This window comes from Manduca sexta, chromosome 15 (genome assembly GCF_014839805.1).
Source record: "Manduca sexta isolate Smith_Timp_Sample1 chromosome 15, JHU_Msex_v1.0, whole genome shotgun sequence".
Lineage (NCBI taxonomy): Eukaryota > Metazoa > Arthropoda > Insecta > Lepidoptera > Sphingidae > Manduca > Manduca sexta.
In genome coordinates, this window is record NC_051129.1 from 2,843,945 (window position 1) to 2,866,466 (window position 22,522).

Here is a 22,522-nt window from a genome sequence, read left to right on the forward strand (position 1 = left end):
TCTGATAAATTCCATAATTTTTCATATTCGTTGGGATTTGAAGTTGATTTGTCGAGAATAAGATTGAAGAGATGTAAAAACAAGTCCACCTAATAATATCATAGATTTATGCGCAGTTTTAACAAACTTTATCTATACTTAAGTTGCAGTATCTACAACATTTATGGCTATCGAATTCTAAAAATAAAATACGTAGTAAATTATATACAATTGGAAAAAGGTAACCGTTACCTACAAGACTTTAAAGAGTAAGATTTTTAACAACGATCATTATGAAAGTTCGTTAGTTACAAAATTATTTCAAAATGGCGTGTAGCACCTATTGCTTAGGTCTTACGCCATCGAGATAAGCACTACCATGGTTTACAAATATTTAGCTCACGACTATGTCACCAGCTAAAATGTTCGACACTGTTCCTCACTTAACAATGCTTTTAACTATTGCATATATATGCTTTACTCATACATATATATGTATGAGTAAAGTCGGCTTTGGTAATAGTGAGCTTGGGCCTACTACATTAGGAATATACTACAACTTGCAGACACTGTGAGATTCTACGTAGATCGGACCACCAATATCTAAAATTTGAAAAATTGTAAAATGTAGTTAGACATTGTAACTTTGACTTTTCGGATGACCAACACTTCAATCCGCCCCGTGACCACGAAGGCTGCAAAGTCTTCGAAACGTTGGGAGATGATGATAATATAAAAACCGCGATAAAATCCGTAAAATAGTTTTTTTTTTTTAAGAACTTATTTTAGATAAATAGGTTTAATTTATTTACTTGGGAATAATTTCTATATTTTTGTTCTTTCAGCAGTTTAGTCTTGTTTACCCCATTTTACCGTTCGATAAACAATTCTGCGCCAATGTATAATGGACTTTATTGATTCCTGGATTAGCTACAGATATCTTGTAATTAGCTGTATCTGATGACAATCTTTACGACCAGCTGGAAGTCATTTCATTTGCCATTTAAGTCTCCTGTTACGCTTTGTCAGTGAATGTTATAATTGCGATGCCGCTTGTCTTGTGAAGTTGTATTATGTGCGCGGTGCGACTTCTGCTCTGAGGTATCGGATTCGAATCCTAGGTCGCGTATATTGGGGTTTTTGTTTTCAGAAACAGCCCAGAGTTTGGAATTAACACCGATATGGTGACAGGGTGGTCCTCTATCACATCATGGGTGAAACGTATGGCGAAGCGTCAGTGGCCTATTTCCACCTCTGCCTACCCCTTCGGAGATAAAGGCGTGATGTGTGTTGGTTTTGCGATGCCTTTTGCCACTAAATTTAGAATGGTTTTAATTACTGAGTACTGTCTCTTCATAAAAATATTGTCGGAAAGGTCGCAAGGGTCTATCTTTACTCTAAATTTCGGACCAAACGTGATTGTTTACTCCCAACTTGATTATGTCCTTATGAATTAAGAAGCCATATATCGACAGGTAAGTCAAAATCAGAATTTTTAGCAAAATAGGTAACAGATGAATGAAGTAGAGTAGACAAGTACACTACCCCAATACTATTTATTTATTTACTAATTTCTAGGGCCAAACTGTTATGTTTCGGTTTAAAGGACAATATATTATGCACGTGGTTTCTCAGCAATTCATCCATTTGAGAAAGGACACGTTAAATTGCGTCAGTACTCGACCATCATGCAAATAAGCGCACTATGCCGATACTTTCTCCTTCAAGCCTAATTTCTCTTTCTTGAAGCGTTAGTACTTTCGCGTGTATTTTAGTATTCTAGATAGGTTTTGCGTAAACAATGTACGAATGAATATTTGGGGAGTTGTTTTACCTGGTTTGTGTATCCGTTTGTTTTTCTGTCACTAACAAACAAACAAGAAGCTATCTGATGTGAGATCCATCCGTAGAAATATAGGAAGAATCATTGTGGACGTTAAAGTAGAGGAATAAACGAGGTGCGAGGGCCTTAAAGAATCTGGTTCAGCTTGCATTGGTTTAATGATTGCTAGACAAATGCTTCTCTACTTTTCATAGAGCCACCATCTTGCTAGCCTAGTGCGAGTTGGCAAGCTTCGCATACTTTTGAATAGTTATTTAACAATTTATTTGTTGTCTATAAAATAATTTTAAAAATGAATATCAATTTTATAGAACAACATTAATGCATTGTGGATTTTAAAGGAAAGGAATAGGGATTAAGGAGGTACGAGGATGTTTCAGCATCTGGTTGAGATCGCATTGGTTTTCATGTTTGCTGGACTAAGGCTCCTCTACTTTTCACAGAGCCACCATCTTGCTTACCTAGTACGTGCTAGCAAACTTGACATAACCATTATAAATATTATTCCATGTACCTATTTCTATATTCAAAATAGTTTTAAGTTTTGTGTTCAAAGAGCTAAAAACTTAATTGAGACATGTATTGTGTATTTTAAGATTATCATTATTGCTTATATGTTTCCTTTAAAAACCAATAAATAATAAATAAATTTGAACAATTTATAAGTGGTCTATCAAATAAATTTACAAATGAATGTCAATTCTATAAACTAAAGCGCACTAAAATAGTTTTTTCTGCACTATTTAACATTCAAAATGGACGCACATCAAGGCGAGTCGGTCTGACGCCCACAATGCAAATCACAACTCGAATATTTTGACCATATACGATGTGGTTCAAGGATGATCATGAATGAAGCCGCGTATATTCTTGTGATGAGATTACGTAATGTGTAGGGTATCTTGATGGGTTGGCGTAATATAACTTGACCAGCGAATAGCTTGTCTGATGGTATGTGACAGGACTGTCTAAACAATAACATCCAAAATTTGAGGCCTTTTTGAGAGTCTTAAATGTAATAATCCTGAGTCATATTTTAAGACCCATTATATCTAGTCATATTAGTACTATATAAATTATAATATATATTTTATAATACGTATTTTTCATGTAGGTTCGTTAGTATTTGCAAAAGGAGTTGCCCAAGAATCGTCTCCTGCGAGGGTTGCCGTCGCAGGCATGCGTGTACCCCGCAACTTTCGCTAGTTAGTGAGAGAGAGAGATGGCGTGGTTTTAGACGGTAGGACGGGATTTCACCGGTTACAAGAAAAATAGGTTCGTAAGTATTATTATTTGTTACTTCTATGCATTGACGTACAATCTTTGGACACGAACGTCCTTATAAACTATTTGTTCGAAATCTGGGGTTAGAACTAAAGTTCGCTGCAGAGCTAAAACATCAATTGTCGTCTAACCGATCTTTAAACTTGCAGTGCTAAAGCGCTTTAAATAGAGTATAAGTAAAATGGCAACGAATACTGGATTGCAGTACACTTCAGTTGAACACTCACTGTGTTCGGAACGCCAGGTCTAGTACGTAGTACATATATATCGATGCTTCTATGTAATATAAACTATGGCAAAGAGTGACGTCATCCCGTCACGCTTGACAGAGAGATGGCAGCCATGATAGGTACTGAATGAGTCACGACCTTGTAGCACGTTGCGTAACTAGCCTGCCGATGAGGGGCTGCCAGTTCGAAATCCAAACCGAGGCGGTAGTTTGTTATAACCCTGTCTTAGCATATTGGTGATTTGGGTGTGCTTTGGCCGCATTTGGATTGAGGATCTGGTTTTTGGAATATACGTCCTCTAGGATCCATGTGTTTCGTGATTAAATGTATCTTTCGTCATCTTTTCTAACATAGCCGAAGTCTGGAATTTGGTCCCGGTATGGCGATAGGCTTATCATGGGAAAAGTGGGTGCCCTATTTATATCTTTGTTTACCCATTCGATGATACATGCGTGACGTGTGTTTTTGTTACTCTTTTATCTTTTTGTTATCGTTCTTGAAACACGTGGTAAAGTATTCGCGACTGGCTGCCTATATCTTAATCTCCCCTGATCTATATTTGACAAAATTTGTCAATTTTTGTATAAAAGATCCATAGAATCATCCAGTATGCGAAAAGAACAAAGCTATTGGATTTGGTGCAAAGAATTACATTGTAGGAGGCTTAATTTTATCTTAACTTTATCCTGCGAAATAGAAAAGCCATTATGTGACTTATTTACCCCAAGTGCAGAATCTGTAGTAATTATGCCAGAAGAATGGCATACCTGCATCTATCTTGTGAGCCTTAACTTACAAAATGTAGGTGTATAACACCACTGCCGAATGCACCTGGGGATATTTTGCGCGGCCTCAGGCACAAGGTTAAGTGTGTATACCTCATGGTTGCCAATTCACATTAAGGTCTTTAAGGGCTCACGAACATTTTCCCGCCTTCTCCCTTCTTTCCATCGTAAGAGGGTTCCTTCTCTTTCCCCTATACTCCCTTCCCAGACGTCCCTTTCCAACTTTCCCCCAAGGCCCTGCAGGCGCTAAGCAGGGGGATTCTAGAGACTCAAAATAACCACCTCTGCTTACCCTTGAAAACAAAGAGACATCAATGTCTTAGGTATATTATTTTTCCTTATATTTAGTATCTAGGCATTATACAAGTTTATTAAACTAGTATTTGTTGCGTGCTTAGAGTAGAAACGATATTCAATGGTTATGTAAACGTCATATTTGAATATGTAAAACGTAGGTGTGATTTAAATAAAAACACATTCTACAAACTATTTAAAGTTGTTTGAGTTACTTGAGATCTTTTTTTTTTATATCAGAAAATATAACAGATCACTTCTGGATGGGAATGAGTTCATTATCTTTCAGTTCATTATTTATTAGTGGTAGGATATATTTTGTATCTGCCCGGATAGAGACCACCGTACACAAGTTATTAAAACCCGCCATGGTAACTCACGTAAGTGTGTTGCGTTCCGGTATCAGCCTGTTTATTTCCGGTTCCAACGGACCGGCATAATGGTGTCGACTACCGAGGGGTAATCATCTCTTGTCAGTCGACATTCTATTGGACCTCACTCCACTTACCGTCAGATGTAGTGGCGTCACTTTGCGTTGCACGTATAAAAAAATCATAATATTTTTAGCGATATTGCTCTTCTGCTCAGTATCAGGCCAGTCCTAAAATTCATATCCGATATGGCGATACGTTGCCCCTATGATATGGTAGGAGGCAATCTATCGCTTGGATATGTCTTTTCCATACACTTTTTATTGTCTATTAGCTTTGACGATTGTAAAAAGAAGCTTTGGCTACGGCCTCTGTAATTAAACTGCTAGCAATCTATAAACTACTCCCCCCAAAGGCGTTTCTCGTACGCTGGGTCTTCAATGCACGCCCATGTACAAGGGATTATTTCCCACGGCCCTAGGCACGCAGTCCAGTATGTATACCTCATGGTTGTAACTACGTATTGAGATCTATAACAGCGAACACTTCCTGGTCTTCTCCCCTCCGCCGATCCTAAGAGGGTCCCTTTTCGTTCCACCACACTTGTCTTCCTCACACAGCCCCTCTCAACGCTCCAGGCCCGTGCAGTGGCTTAGCCGGGGGATTCCAGTATATCATTATTTCCCTCTATGTTATCTACGGGGTCCAAAACAAAAAAAAACTAAAGAAGTTATGATCTTATAACGTCCCCGATAAAAAAAGGTTTTTATATCAGTTAAAATATTTGCGAAGGGCATGCTGTAGGCGTATTATGACATATTATGTTAAACATAATAATATTATGTATACCGGTTGGTACCTTAACTGAAGTTCCAAAAATAAAACTTTCTTAAAAGGCTATCAATCGGTTTCCAAGATATTAAGATTAGCATTAATATATTTTGAGAATGTTATACAGTCAAATAAAAATAATTCATGCAAATTTATTTTTTGACGACAATCGATCTTGTTTTTTATAAGGATCAAAATATTATGAGAAACAGTATTAAAATATATATAGCGGGAATCGTAAGTAACTTTTCCATTCATTTTGTCATGACACTAAATAAAAAGTATTGATTCCTTCCTTACGGAATTTCGGCCACGGCGGCCAATTTTAACAGAGATCAGTCAAGTACGCAGGAGATATTATAGTGCACAAATTTGCGCAGTACAAATGTGCACTCTCTGTTCCTTTATACTCATAGTTCAATGAAACGGCTGTCCAGCATGACTTGAGAGAGATCAGACACAGGACTAACGACTTTACGTACTTTCCGAGGCACGGGATATTAAAATACCAACTTCCTGATTTCGAGCTGCGATTGAGTAATTTTCAATATGGAAAACCCCAGTCACAATTATTTTGGCCCTACCCGGGATTCGAACCCAGAACTCCTGCGCGTTAGTCGTACACGTACTATACAATTACATCTACGAAACCAAGGCAGTCATAAACAAAAAATATATAACTTATATAAATAAGACGAAATTCCTTATTTACATACTAATAAGCCATTATAAAATACATAAACAGTTCGTTCTAGAAAGTTCAAGGCCAAACGATACAATAGAAAATTAACAAATAGAACAAAATATACTGAGGATATTTGTAAACAAAAAGGTAATTAAGATAAAGTATTTCACACGACACGATATAGTCGTAGTACATTCGTCATATTACGCACGGCACGTCGAAATAGGGTTGCCAGTCGCAAGAAAAAAAAATCGGGAGAAAATACAGAAATTCTGGACACTCCTTAACGCTGGCTTCTTATTATAATGTCTTATTGTGCATGTATACTTATTTCAAAATGGAGATAAAAAATATAATGTTGGTAAAAAAATTAAATACCAATAATTCATGGTTTTCCCTTTCTTTATCTTTCGGGATTATTTTATTTTCCCTGAAAAAGGCAGTCATGTGATATAGATTGATTCCTTCCTAGCCGAATTTCGGCCACGGCAGCCAATCTCAACGCAAATTAGCCAAGTACGCAAGAGATATTACAGCGCACAAGGGTGTGCGCAATACACTTGTGCACTCTCAGTTTCTTCATTCATAGTACGGTGAGATGCCAATCGGACATGACCGAACAGAGATCAGGCGCAGGACCAACGGCTTTACATGTTTTCCGAGGCACAGGGGATCACTTCTCCAACTTCTTGACCTTTTTAAGATGGAATTGCCGTCTATTGTACTCTGACGTATGATTATTGTTTAAATAAGACAAATTTCTAATGTATAAACAATCATAGAGCTGATAAACTGACAGCAAACTGTTAGGCAACGGTTTGGCTGTGCATTTGGCATTACTTTAGACTATGGGTGGCGGATGCTGCTTACCATCAGGCGGACCGTTTGGTAGTTAGCCTAAAAAAGCAAACCTTATTTATTTAAAAAAACAAGTGTGATCTGATTTCCTAAAGAAAAGCAAACCTCATTTATTTTAACAATCAAACGATTTACGCTAAATGAATCATCACAGACGGATATCCCCAACCTGGCAACACTCACGGCGAGTGCACACGGAGTATGCGCACGGTACATCGATTTTGCACACGATGACTCGTTGTATATAAGTCGGGCTTCGGCACACGCTCTGACAACTAGTTATCAGACATACTTTGTACAGTACGGAGATAAACGTTATCAAGACGGTGAGTGTTAAATTATATTTTTAATATCATCACGCTTCTATCGATAGGGTGAGCAAAGTGTGAAACAAATCAAGTTATGTGGAAGAGTACAGTTCAGATTTCTAGGTCAAAAGGGTTTGAAGTTTTGTGTTGTGCCACACAATTAATAGGGGTGATGAGTGATATTAAATGTGCAGTGAAAATAAAGTGCTTTTGGTTTTTGTGCCTACTATGTATATAAAAATGAATTCCTTAGTATCATTAAAATTCGTAAACGGCTGCACCGATAGTATTTTTTAAATTTTTTCGCTATAGTTCCGAGGGGTTTTAAAGGAAAAACTTGAGAAATACGGAAGCTTCGAAATGCGTAATTCTGTATGAAAATGATCACTTCGTATTAATTTTATAAGACTTTCTCCGGCAATTTTGAATACATCGCATTTCTTACTGAATCAACAACATCTCAAGAGGTCCAAACAATCAGGACTTCGGTGTTTTAGTGGATACCAATTGAAGTTTTAGAAGTCAATATGATCGAATTATTAAACTAGCAACAAAATTATCAGGATTCATTGTTAAAGAAATGATAAATATATAAGAACCACAACTTACAATTTCTGTTTATATCCTCATCATAAAAATGTACTGGATTATTGCAGTGTGGTATGAAACACACATTATCAGATGCACTCACATCACATTGACCAGGATATTATTCTAATTGTTGTTATACAGAAAATGGATGTCGAATTTTTAAAATCGTACGAATTGCGATAGAGTTACTGTAAAGGGCAGTCTTGAAGAGCCCGTGGGATATTCAAAATCTTATTTATTGTCCAAGTTAATTAACGGTTTCATAGAATCCCTTGAGCTTTTGGTGAATGTAGGAATATGCAATGGAAAATATATTGTCGTATATCCGAACAAACATAGGTTGTATTTCACCCGTTTCTCGCATGCTTTCATTTGTCAATCACATTCCTATTGATATAGACGTCTTCACTGATTTTGTAATGTTAACAAGGTCTAAACTCAATGAGTTAGTTAATTAGAGATACAAAATGTTTCTTTTTTGTAACACTTTTTATTTTTTAACATTTGCTAAATTGTGTAATTTTAGGGTTTAATCCTTAACTTTTTTAATATGATTAATTTAGTGTTTCACTAAGAATACGGAGTACTAGCGGATTCACATATAGTTGACGCCAATCAAATAATTGTAGTCATTGATTTTAGTTGTAACATGCATGATTGAACACTAGTTTTGTGAATTATAGTATAAAAAAAACACGACCGAAATACCAGACTCCGGGTTGAGCAAATGACCCAATATCATTTGCCCACCGCGCGAGTCCAACCCTGGATCTCAGAGCAGTGTCGTGGCACGCATACAATACATCATCGAAGCTGTAAACAATTATGAAAAGACTTGGTTAAAGTGAATTTAAATACATTTTGCGGTTATTTATAATCAAGTTTCATTAAACTTAACAAACTTAAAGTCGGAAGGGTGATTGATAATCGCTGACCAAAGGATATAATGGAAAAAATGTTGGTGATACGAAGTTTACTCATTTATTTTAATATAACAAAGAAATCTTTAGATCCTATCAATAGACTATTTTGGAATTTAGTAGCGTTTTGAAAATATTTTTTTATTCAAGATTATTCCATTCGGCAATGGATTTGAACAAAATTGTTAATAAATATAATTTTTCCTTATTCCAGATTGCAACAATTCAAAATGCCATGCTCGAAGGTAACTATAAAAAAGAACCGCAAATGCGCCGAATTGTGCGAGAAAAACAATTGCATTTGTATTCCAACTAATGGTAAATCCTGCATCTGCTTGTGTCAAAACGACGAGGGCGATATCATGAGATGCGACGATTGCAAATGTGATCAGAGTGGCCAATGCGAGTGTCAGTGTACTGACAATAAGTGCACCTGCATCGATACCAAGAACAAACCGTGGCTTTGCATCTGCAAAGACGATGAAGGCAACATCAAAAGTTGTGAAGATTGCTCATGTATCAATGAAAGTAGTGGAAAAAAATGTGACAAACCCAAATGCATTTGCATCCCAACTTATGGCAGACATCGCATATGTTTACGCGAGAATGCCGGGAACATAGTTCTATGCATAGATACTAATTGCATCAGAACTATGGAAGGTGAATGTTGTTGTAACGCTCTTAAGTGCGTTACTATCGAAACTAAAGGAGCAAATTGCGTTTGCGTCTACTCTGATGAAAAAGGAGACATAAAAATTTGTCAGGATTGCTCCTGTACTCCACTAAAAGCGGAAATTGGCGGCAATTTTAGATCTGCCAAGGATGAATGTGAGCTCCATATATCTAAAGAAGATACCAAAGCGGTTCCTGGTTACAAAGATTGTAACGAAAACTTCATATACTACAACGTACCGGGCAATGTTAGAAGAAAGGTTGCTATTCTGAGAGTTCACGCACCTGAATGTATTTGGTTTCCAACAAAAGGAGCAAATTGCATCTGTATTTGCTACGACAATGGGGGCAGTATTAAGGTTTGTGAAGATTGCCATTGCGATACAGCAATTGTTGACGTTCGCAAATGTGATAAGGAAGGATGTGTTTGCGTCTCAACAAAAGACAAATATTGCGTTTGTGTATCTAAGGAAGATGGTCGAATAGTTTGTTGTAATGATTGCCACTGCAATAAAATGGATAAATGCGAATGTAAGTGTGATCCTATTAAATGTATTTGCATCCCAACCAAAGGAGCAAGCTGTGTAAGGGTCTTCTGTGATAATAATGGAGATATCAAGGCTTGCGAAGATTGCTTTCGTGTTGCAGAGGATAATAAAATCAATCCAACTGTTGAAAAATGCAACAACGAGCGTTGCATCTGCATTCCTACCTTTGGTAAACCTGTTATATGTGTCACCGAAAAGGATGGAAAACTCATGCGAAACATGAACTGTCTTTGGAATCAAGATATTATGGACCATAGCAAATCAGAATATCATAAAATAAGAACATTTCCTAAGAAATTGCCTGCCAACAAATGTATTTGTATTCGATTTGAACATGAAAATCATATTTGTCTTTATCGCGATAATGCGGGTAACGTTAAGATTTGTGAAGAGTGCCGCCGCATAGGACCAAAAATAATAACTAAGAAATGCGAAAAAAAGGAATGTGTTTGCATTTCTACTGATGGCAAACCTTGCATTTGTGTACGTGAAAATCTTGGGAAAATTATACGCTGTGTCAATTGTCGGTGCGGAGAAAGTGGCAAATGCGAATGTCAGTGTAACGATAATAAATACAAATGTATCCCCACTAGAGGTACCAGCTGTGTATGCGTCTGCTGTGATGAGAATGGAGACATCAAGATTTGCGAAGACTGCTGCTGCACTCCAGTGAAAACCGCATCTAATGACACTGCTCAGACTTGCAGCAAGAAGGAATGTATTTGCATCGCAAGTAATGGCAAATCTTGCATCTGTGTGTGCAAGAAAGATGGAAAGATCGTTCGCTGTGATGATTGCCGCTGCGACAAAAGTGGTAAATGTGAACCCAAGAGCGACTGCACTGAATGCGTTTGCATCCCAACTAAAGGTGCCAGCTGTGTATGCGTCTGCTGTGATGAGAATGGAGAGATCATGATTTGCGAAGACTGCTGCTGCACTCCAGTGAAAACCGCATGTGACGAGACTGCTAAGACCTGCAGCAAGAAGGAATGTATTTGCATCGCAACTAATGGCAAATCTTGCATCTGTGTGTGCAAGAAAGATGGAAAGATCGTTCGCTGTGATGATTGCCGCTGCGATAAAAATGGTAAATGTGAACCCAAGAGTGACTGCACTGAATGCGTTTGCATCCCAACTAAAGGAGCCAGCTGTGTATGCGTCTGCTGTGATGAGAATGGATACATCAAGATTTGCGAAGACTGCTGCTGCACTCCAGTGAAAACCGCATCTAATGACACTGCTCAGACTTGCAGCAAGAAGGAATGTATTTGCATCGCAACTAATGGCAAATCTTACATCTGTGTGTGCAAGAAAGATGGAAAGATCGTTCGCTGTGATGATTGCCGCTGCGACAAAAATGGTAAATGTGAACCCAAGAGTGACTGCACTGAATGCGTTTGCATCCCAACTAAAGGAGCCAGCTGTGTATGCGTCTGCTGGGATGAGAATGGAGAGATCAAGATTTGCGAAGACTGCTGCTGCACTGAGGAGAAAGCCGCATGTAAGGACCCTGCCAAGACCTGCAGCAAGAAGGAATGTATTTGCATCGTAGCTAATGGCAAATCTTGCATCTGTGTGTGCAAGAAAGATGGAAAGATCGTTCGCTGTGATGATTGCCGCTGCGACAAAAATGGTAAATGTGAACCCAAGAGTGACTGCACTGAATGCGTTTGCATCCCAACTAAAGGAGCCAGCTGTGTATGCGTCTGCTGTGATGAGAATGGAGAGATCAAGATTTGCGAAGACTGCTGCTGCACTCCAGTGAAAACCGCATGTAAGGACCCTGCCAAGACCTGCAGCAAGAAGGAATGTATTTGCATCGCAACTAATGGCAAATCTTACATCTGTGTGTGCAAGAAAGATGGAAAGATCGTTCGCTGTGATGATTGCCGCTGCGACAAAAATGGTAAATGTGAACCCAAGAGTGACTGCACTGAATGCGTTTGCATCCCAACTAAAGGAGCCAGCTGTGTATGCGTCTGCTGTGATGAGAATGGAGAGATCAGGATTTGCGAAGACTGCTGCTGCACTGAGGAGAAAACCGCATGTAAGAACCCTGCCAAGACCTGCAGCAAGAAGGAATGTATTTGCATCGCAACTAATGGCAAATCTTACGTCTGTGTGTGCAAGAAAGATGGAAAGATCGTTCGCTGTGATGATTGCCGCTGCGACAAAAATGGTAAATGTGAACCCAAGAGTGACTGCACTGAATGCGTTTGCATCCCAACTAAAGGAGCCAGCTGTGTATGCGTCTGCTGTGATGAGAATGGAGAGATCAAGATTTGCGAAGACTGCTGCTGCACTGAGGAGAAAACCGCATGTAAGGACCCTGCCAAGACCTGCAGCAAGAAGGAATGTATTTGCATCGCAACTAATGGCAAATCTTGCATCTGTGTGTGCAAGAAAGATGGAAAGATCGTTTGCTGTGATTATTGCCGCTGCGACAAAAATGGTAAATGTGAACCCAAGAGTGACTGCACTGAATGCGTTTGCATCCCAACTAAAGGAGCCAGCTGTGTATGCGTCTGCTGTGATGAGAATGGAGAGATCAAGATTTGCGAAGATTGCTGCTGCACTGAGGAGAAAGCCGCATGTAAGGACCCTGCCAAGACCTGCAGCAAGAAGGAATGTATTTGCATCGTAACTAATGGCAAATCTTGCATCTGCGTGTGCAAGAAAGATGGAAAGATCGTTCGCTGTGATGATTGCCGCTGCGACAAAAATGGTAAATGTGAACCCAAGAGTGACTGCACTGAATGCGTTTGCATCCCAACTAAAGGAGCCAGCTGTGTATGCGTCTGCTGTGATGAGAATGGAGAGATCAAGATTTGCGAAGACTGCTGCTGCACTGAGGAGAAAACCGCATGTAAGGACCCTGCCAAGACCTGCAGCAAGAAGGAATGTATTTGCATCGCAACTAATCGCAAATCTTGCATCTGTGTGTGCAAGAAAGATGGAAAGATCGTTCGCTGTGATGATTGCCGCTGCGACAAAAATGGTAAATGTGAACCCAAGAGTGACTGCACTGAATGCGTTTGCATCCCAACTAAAGGAGCCAGCTGTGTATGCGTCTGTTGTGGTGAGAATGGAGAGATCAAGATTTGCGAAGACTGCTGCTGCACTCAGGAGAAAGCCGCATCTACCGACACTGCTCAGACCTGCAGCAAGAAGGAATGTATTTGCATCGTAACGAATGGTAAATCTTGCATCTGTGTGTGCAAGAAAGATGGAAAGATCGTTCGCTGTGATGATTGCCGCTGCGACAAAAATGGTAAATGTGAGCGCAAGTGTGACTGCACTGAATGCGTTTGCATCCCAACTAAAGGAGCCAATTGTGTATGCGTCTGTTGTGATGAGAATGGAGAGATCAAGATTTGCGAAGACTGCTGCTGCACTCAGGAGAAAGCCGCATCTGCCGACACTGCTCAGACCTGCAGCAAGAAGGAATGTATTTGCATCGTAACGAATGGTAAATCTTGCATCTGTGTGTGCAAGAAAGATGGAAAGATCGTTCGCTGTGATGATTGCCGCTGCGACAAAAATGGTAAATGTGAGCGCAAGTGTGACTGCACTGAATGCGTTTGCATCCCAACTAAAGGAGCCAGTTGTGTATGCGTCTGTTGTGATGAGAATGGAGAGATCAAGATTTGCGAAGATTGCTGCTGCACTGAGGAGAAATCCGCATGTAAATACCCTGCGAAGACCTGCAGCAAGAAGGAATGTATTTGCATCGCAACTAATGGCAAATCTTGCATTTGTGTGTGCAAGAAAGATGGAAAGATCGTTCGCTGTGATGATTGCCGCTGCGACAAAAATGGTAAATGTGAACCCAAGAGTGACTGCACTGAATGCGTTTGCATCCCAACTAAAGGAGCCAGCTGTGTATGCGTCTGCTGTGATGAGAATGGAGAGATCAAGATTTGCGAAGACTGCTGCTGCACTGAGGAGAAAACCGCATGTAAGGACGCTGCCAAGACCTGCAGCAAGAAGGAATGTATTTGCATCGCAACTAATGGCAAATCTTGCATCTGTGTGTGCAAGAAAGATGGAAAGATCGTTCGCTGTGATGATTGCCGCTGCGACAAAAATGGTAAATGTGAACCCAAGAGTGACTGCACTGAATGCGTTTGCATCGCAACTAAAGGTGCCAGCTGTGTATGCGTTTGCTGCGATGAGAATGGAGAGATCAAGATTTGCGAAGACTGCTGCTGCACTCCGAAGAAAATGGAATCAACGGGCATTGCCAAAAAATGCGATAAAGATGGATGCATTTGTATTCCAACTAATGGCAAGTCTTGTATTTGTTTGTGCAAGAAAAATGGAAAAATCTTCCAATGTGATGATTGCTACTGTTGCTGTGATGAAAATGGTGCATGTAAATGTGATAAAATTAAATGCGTTTGTATTAAAACTGAAGGCGCGAGCTTCATAAGAGTCTGTTTCGATGAAAACGGAAGGATTGAGGTATGCAATGACTGCTTTTGCGAACAAGAATATGAAACTTGCAGCAGTGGCACTAAATGCAGCCGAGATGGGTGCGTCTGCATTCCGAGCTTAGGATTTCCTTACCTCTGCGTACGTGACGTTGGTGGCAAGATAAGATACTGCCGAGAGTGTATCTGCACTAAATACGGACTTGAGGAATTTGTATGTATCTGTGATCCGATTGCCACAACCGAATATAGAAGTCGGGTTGTGAATTCTAAAGTGAAACACAAAGAAGGGCATCCTCATGAGTACATTCCCGATTGCCCCTGCACTTTACCACCAAAGTTGTAGGAGCATCGCAAGATATAACAACTAGTGAGCATACACTGTAATAATTTGATAGAAGAATCAATATTCAATTATATCATTATAAACTCAAAATATTCATAAATAACTTTGTATGCATTTAAGTATATTTAACCATTTTGATTATTGTTAAACGTACGAATTTATAATAACTTTTAAGATTTTATAAAATGTTTTAAATGTATCCACTTTTATTAAGGTCTCTACTACGGTTTCATTTATGTATCTATTTTTTTATATTAAGTCTTTCTAATGTACTTATTGGTGTGGACCGAAATAAACTTTTTATAATTATTTTTACTCTTTTTCTTATTCCTTGAATAAAGTACATTTAGAAACTAAAATAGCTGTGTAAATTAACAACTTCACATAACCTTAATAATCTTTGTTTCGTATTTTTTTTAGTTTATCTTAAAGTAACAGTATACACATAGGCGATTTAAAATTTGAGTTACTCAGCTATTTATGCGGCCGTCTATATTATTGTACTTAACATACAAATATATTACAGAAGTCGTAAAGTTGTAATATCAAAACTGAAAAAGCGACTCTTTATTTTTCTCATATACAATTTTGTATTTATGTTCCATATTTTAATTCATGATTGTTATTTTAAAACCAATAATCTCTTGCATGATTAAATACAGATCTGAAAAAGATGCATCAAAAACGTCAAAAGTACATACAGAATAATATTGATACATTTATCTCAAACGATTTCATTATATAACAATAAAAGAAAGTCGAATTACATATCTCACAAACGTCAAACTGACAAGAGAGCTGTCAACATTCTTTGACGCTTGAGAAGTCACTCGGTTGTCAAACTGACAGATACACAACTTGGGTGGCATTGAATGAAGAGAATTCATCTCAGTTTTAATTAGTTTTATTTTTTGTTGATTGAATGAAAAGAGATGGATATAATTATTGTAATTATGTTTCTGATCTCATGGCTATCATTAGCAAAAAACGGAATTCAAATATTAATTTTGATATTCAATCACAATGTTATTTGGAACCGTCTAGAATTATTAGTCGAATTGTTTGTTTCCTTTTTATATAACAACAAACTTCTTTAACTAGTTACGCATTCTCCATACATTAAACAGTATAGTTATGTAGTGGACCTCTGACATTTTCTATTTATTTTTGTAATGGCAGATGGAGACCAATAGAATGTCGACTGACGAGAGATAACCTCATTAATTAGTAAAATACATTGTTACGGGACAGTTTAACTAGTTTAAATCTGTTTTTGGAAACATATCGACGCTTGAAAGGCAATTATATCTTACCGACAATCCGTAAATTTATGAGTAGAGTGCTTTTAAGTTTTGATTTTGATATGAAAATGTATGAAAATTAAACTTTTTATTTTATAAATATATAGTCTAATGTTATTAAAATTGTTCTTGACCTACAAAACCTATCAAATGACGCAGAAGAAAATGGCGATTTAAAATGTTTATATAATTCATTTTCGGTATATTTGTCGCTTAGATATGATTGCCTTTCAAAAGTCAAACAATGTTAAACAGTGTGCTTAAAATTATGAGTGGTCTCGCTATTTCTTTCCTCGGTATATCTTCGAAGTTCGAAGTAAGACCCTGTCTCATCTTCCACCTAGATTAATGGGTTATGTTGAACTATCACGGTCTAGTTGGCAACCGAGCCGTATCTCGGATAACTGAAATGGTTAAACTTGAACCTAAATAACACGGCCGTGACACGAGTTCCCATGGCGGCTAAATATAAAAGGTTATTGAGACGTGTGAATTCAAGTTCATGGTCAATTCATATGTTTAAATGCGCACGATTGTTAATAAATGTGGTCCATGTACAGGCACAAAAGCTAAACAAATTCAAAATTGCAAATAGCCTTTCAACTTTTGTGTCAGTATTAACAATCATTCTTTCTTAACTAAAATAAACTTCAAACTTTTTACTTTATTTTAGATACAGAAAAAAAAATATTTTGTGCAGAACCGTTTTGAAATTGTTCAGTTACTTTTGTGGCAGTATGGTAATAAATAGTTTGTTGTTGGCTCGTGCGTCATACCGAGTTGGGGTTATTAAAAAATATATATTGAAAGCATGAAAGTAAACAAAATAAAAGTGGACATACTACGAAGCTCCTCAAATAAAAATTTTAAAAATTAATAATAATATACAGAAAAATAACTCCCTCTGTACTGAACACGCAAATGATGTTCTGGTTTGACCTCCTCGTTATAAAACGGAATAAAAACTATTTTCTACTCAAACTAATGTTTCCCATCTTAGAATATATACCTGCCTTTAAGTGAAAAAAAGTCACAATGAATTGTGTATTGCTCAATACAAACTTTTCCTCTATAACATTTAATATTCCACAAAAACTGCTCATAAATTATAATCAGCCTGATCAAAAGTAAAAGAACCACTTCTACGGCAATAACTAGCAAATAAGGGTAAACGGTTGCATAAGCTTATTAATTATGCAGTAAATATATCCACAAAACTGTGTTTTAATTAACATTCCATATTGAATTGTCCGAATTAAAAAATAGGGTGACTGCCAGGACTGGATTAAGTGTGAAGCAATGGGTGTAGGGGCCCTTTGAGAAATGTAGTTACGCTGATGTTAAAATAAAACTAGTTTACGGATTCTATCGTGGATTTTAGATTATAATTTTCCCCCGACGATTCGAAGACTGTAGCCTTTGTGGCACGGGGCGATGATTAAGTTGAGCTGAGGAGTTTGATATAGGTAGAGATGATTTAAAGGGTGGAATAATGATATCATTATGATCGTTTTACGAGTAAATCTTTGCTATCATTGAAAATGGTTCACAGAAATTTATACTTGCTGAATAGTTAATTCGATACCTATACTATATCTCTCAACCTCTTTGGGGCGTTTTATAGGGGCTCGGTGACTTGGCCCTTGATGGAGTGGAATGGAGTCCAGATAAAGCGTTGACTGACGAGAGAAGATATAGCATTATATGTAGCGTGGGTATTTTTATCATGAGTTCACGATAAATGTTCCAGACAGACACAATGTAACGTCTACCCTTCGACCTGATTTTAAGACTTATTTTCCAATTATTTAACATCTTAATCTGGCCCTGGATCAAATTAAATAGACAAGTCCATGTCCATTACTGGAGCATTCACTATAACTAGTTTAAGAAGAATCTCTGCCATTGTAACCTCCATGCCAAGCCAGCTGTTAAGGTATTGTTTGGATTATGATGTGGGTTTATGGGTAACCCAAATTATAACCATGTAAACACCTTTGCTTATAATAGAGGTGAGTATGGATAGTGTTTTTGAAAAACATTTTATTTTAGGTATATTTTTGTATATCAAGGAATTTATTACCAATTTGCACTGAGTGAGCATGGAACAACGAGGTTAATAGAGCCCGTATTGCTCGTAGATGAAAATCGACATAAAAATCTAAATGCAAGGAAATATATTCACAAGGTTTATGCCGCAAAATGATTTACTGTTCTTTAAACTGGCTGTGGTTTAAGTACCGGTTAGGGTTGTCACGAATTTTATAATTTCGTGATATATTTTTTTTCGTATTAAACCCCGCAGTCAACACTGGAAGTAACTTGTGAATGGGATGCTGGAATCCCCCGGCTTAGTCACTGCAGAGGCCTGTAGGAGAATTGGGAGGGGATATCTCGGAAAAGAAAGTGTGGGGGAAGGAAAAGGAACCCTCTTAGGATGGGCGGCGAGGAGAAGACCAGGAAATGTTCGCGAGCCCTCCTAGGCCTCAATCTGTAGTTACAAATATGAGGCACACTGGACTGTGTGTCCAGGGCCGCGTCAAATGTCCTTCTATGCATGGGCGTGCCTTTGGTGCGACGACCGAGCGCACAAAAATTGGATATTTTAACAAATATGAATGTGGCACATTGACAGAGGTCTCGAGTTGTCTTACAAAGTAAAATATTTGTATGCCTTATTTGTCTCTTGTGTAGATAGCATGGATAATCTTTAATTCATCTGGATTATGTTATGTTTTTTTTTGTATTTTTCTTCTTTTTATCATTTTTACCTATTTCTAAAATTTCGACTCAATTGTTGAGGTTTAGAGGTAACCCTAGTCTGAACACAATGCCTAGCTATCGCCGACGCGGAAACGAAACACATGTATTTAAAATTACAGCCCCATTAGCATCAGCGTGTTGTAGAGACCCATTCATATAACTTACAAGTGAACACGTTTTGTTCTCTTGCTAAATAAATATTATAATAAAAGATATTTTTCGTTTAAAATCTTGTAGTGTAAGAGTATCTGTCCCAAATCTTGTCATCATCATCATCCTAAGGTTGCAGTCCACTGCTGGACATAGGCCTATCCGAGGTACGCCGGTCTGCTGCTTTATGCATCTAGTTCCTGCCGGTCCTCTTGTGCGAGTTATCCGCCATCTAGCTAGATGACGTCCCTCCCAAACTCCAAATCTTGTATTGTATATAAAAAAAGTGTGAGGTTTCGACTTGCCAATAAATTGTAGTCACAGTATTGTCTAACACATCAAATAACTAATTTTGGCAGTTTAAATATTGAGGAACCATTTTGTCTTCTTCCTGTTATATCCCACTCTGATAAAATGGCGTACTGAAATTTGAATCATGTTGCAGGATAGATTTACTTTTGTTTTCTGCTTACAACAACATTTCTCTCTGGAAGACCCAGGCCTAGACGGTTCCTAGAAAACGTAAAATTTTGAAATTAAACTAATTTTCCGGATTTTATCGCGGTTTTTTTCTTTTTTTATTTTTTCTCCCGACGTTTCGAAGACTTTGCAGCCTTCATGGTCACGGGGGGGACTGAGGTGTTGTTCATCTGCAAAGTCAAAGTTACAATATCTACCTACATTTTACAATTATACAACTTTTTAAAATTTTAGCTGTTGGTGGTCCGATCCGATCATAAAATTTTGCCCAACTCAAAATTCAAACTCAGGACCTCTGGATCCACAGTCCACGCTTCTAGACCAAGGTAAATATTATAGAACCATTTCTAAAATATGTAAATCGTTATCGGGTCCCACTAGGTCTCTGAGATATTTCACACATTCCACATAGCGTGTGCTTTGGAACCATTGTTATTAATTGTTTAACGAGATTTGAGCAGTAATGCTTGGTGAGAATTACACACTGACTTAGTTTTAGTTAGTTTATTCTTGTGTAAATAAGGACTATTTCGAAATCGATATTCTGAAGGGTAAACATTAGAAGTAGGTTTATATTATAAATTCGCATTGGGTTTAGGAAGCAAATTTTATTTCTTATTTAAAAACTTTGTTATTATCGGTTTAGCCACTGATATATTATGATCAATAGGGGACCGTCCGATGCTTGATTTTGTACATTATTCTATATTTAATAGCTAATAATACGAAAAAGAAGCACTCCTGCGCAAACTGCATCAAAATTAGTTAAAAAATGAGCCAGTAATTTATATTTCAAATATTGTAATGTGTAGAAGTAGGCGCGTTGTAGAGATATCGCTTCATCTCTTTCTTTGAATGCGTCGTAATTCTCGATGACGTCAAATGTGGGTACTGCGTCTCATTTCAGTTTCTTGTTATTTACCCCTTCCACCGAAATTCAAAGACATGTAACTTGTTGATTTTATACCGGATTTTAATAGTTCCTTCTGTGTTATAATTTATATAACGTAAATATTTGATAATAGTAAAGCACAAATATGAGTCCGGCGCCCTATTGTATATCTATAAATTATTTTATTTCGTCATTGTCATTGGCATTGAGAATCCAAAATTCTTTCCTTTGACCCCACATCACCCTAAAATCAGCAACCGTTAAAACAGGCACCACTCCTGCGCACTCGCATTTAACACTACAAACATATGTAGCAGGTAAACTCGTTGTTAACCGCACATTATTGTAATAACAGTTGGAGCCGTGTCAATCGCGCCGCCGCACCGTGTAATGTATGTGATGGGATAATACCGTTATTTTGTCACACCGTGTGGCGCTGTTTGAAGGAGATCGCGATTTAATTCTAAACCAAAGCCTTTAATTTTTTCCTTTTAATTTTATCCGTGGTGCTTTATAGCTAGCTTTGTTGTAAAGGTCCCTATCCTTGAAGTTAAAACGCCTGCTTAGTTCATTATTTTGTCTCCCGCATTGCTATGGAGGGAAGTGGACAATTAATGATTCCAACTCCTCCCTATCTTTCTATTTGATTAATTTCGTTGCGGGATAATGACATATTAGGTTTTCCTGAGACTCGCCAAGCTTCACCGCTCGGTGTCATAAAATGCGTGCCACTGCTGATCCTGGCTTACAGGAGTTGTAGTGGTGGGTGTGAGGGTAAGAAAGTCTCTAAACCAAAACCTTAACTATAATTACTTAAGAGAATAGTAGTATGAGATTTTGTTTTTTAATTTTATCTTTTCCGTTGATTCAATAAAGGGTTGTGTGTTTTACTAATTGGGTTGTCAAGAGCTGGGCAGCGAGTTTATGCTATTTGATATGTAGCTTTTAAATGGGGGAAGTTGGGAGGGGAGTTGGTTTTTGAGGAAGGGGAGAATGGTGGATAGGATCCTTTTTTTTTGTTGAGCGAAGATGGGAAGGTAAATGTTCGCGAGCCCTATAGACTGGCAAATGTCTAGTACATGGGCGTGTATTTGATGTGGAGACCAAACGTACAAGAATTGCTCCGGGGGGAATTGTAAAGTTAGAAATATTTGTAAAGAATGACCACTGAAAATACTGGACCAATTTTTCTAAATAGGAAGTTACGTTATCTGTGAATCTTATTTTATTCTGGGAAGGGACATTAACGAGGGAAACTACGTGCAAAATCAATTATGTTTTATTTCAAGTTTAGGTCACTAGGTATAGTTAATATCATACACTAATAGGTATTGATGTAGCAGTCTTCAGCCTCACGTACTTTAATACAAGAATATCTGAATTCTCTAATTCTCAATATGTTGGGTGATGTTTCTACTGTTTAAGGGCGGTCGTATCGCTTACCATCAGGCGAATGGCAAGCTCGTCTCGTCATTCAAATCAATAACAAAAAAAAATACTGCACCAAGTTCAATTTGATAACGTTAAATGAACCTTTGATAGTGTTTAAAATAACGCTATCTCCTATCAAATAAGACACAAATAGAGCCTAGTTAAGATCAGTTGACTTACGGTAAGCGTCATTGTATGATAAACAAATCGACGCGGCACGAGATTGCATCGATTGTCTATTACTTATTTTATTTACCAGCTTAACAGCTTCATCATTATGATTTTTTTTATGTTTATGCGAATGTTGGACATTGGAAGAAAACTATTTAATGGATTTTATCGTGGTACTCCTACTAATAATAAATGCGAAAGTTTTTGAGGATGGATGTATGCATGTATGGATGCATATTATATATGTATGCACATATGTTTGTTCTACTTTCACGAAAAAGCTACTGAACTGATTTGGATGAAACTTTACAGTAATATTGTTTATACATGAGAATAACATATGGGCTACAATTTAT

The 22,522-nt window shown here is 37.7% G+C and overlaps 2 protein-coding genes across 6 annotated transcripts in view; one reads left to right on the forward strand and one right to left on the reverse strand.

Annotated features, from left to right (window-relative positions):
• LOC115453665 overlaps positions 1–22,522 on the reverse strand; it is a 157,861-nt gene that overhangs the window by 91,539 nt on the left and 43,800 nt on the right. The gene's annotated exons all lie outside the window — the stretch shown is intronic.
• LOC115453356 (balbiani ring protein 3) lies at positions 7,382–15,289 on the forward strand. Its single transcript, XM_030182057.2, has 2 exons — positions 7,382–7,486; positions 9,194–15,289. The coding sequence occupies exon 2, from the start codon at positions 9,210–9,212 to the stop codon at positions 14,976–14,978; it is 5,769 nt and encodes a 1,922-aa protein (XP_030037917.2). The 5' UTR covers positions 7,382–7,486; positions 9,194–9,209; the 3' UTR covers positions 14,979–15,289.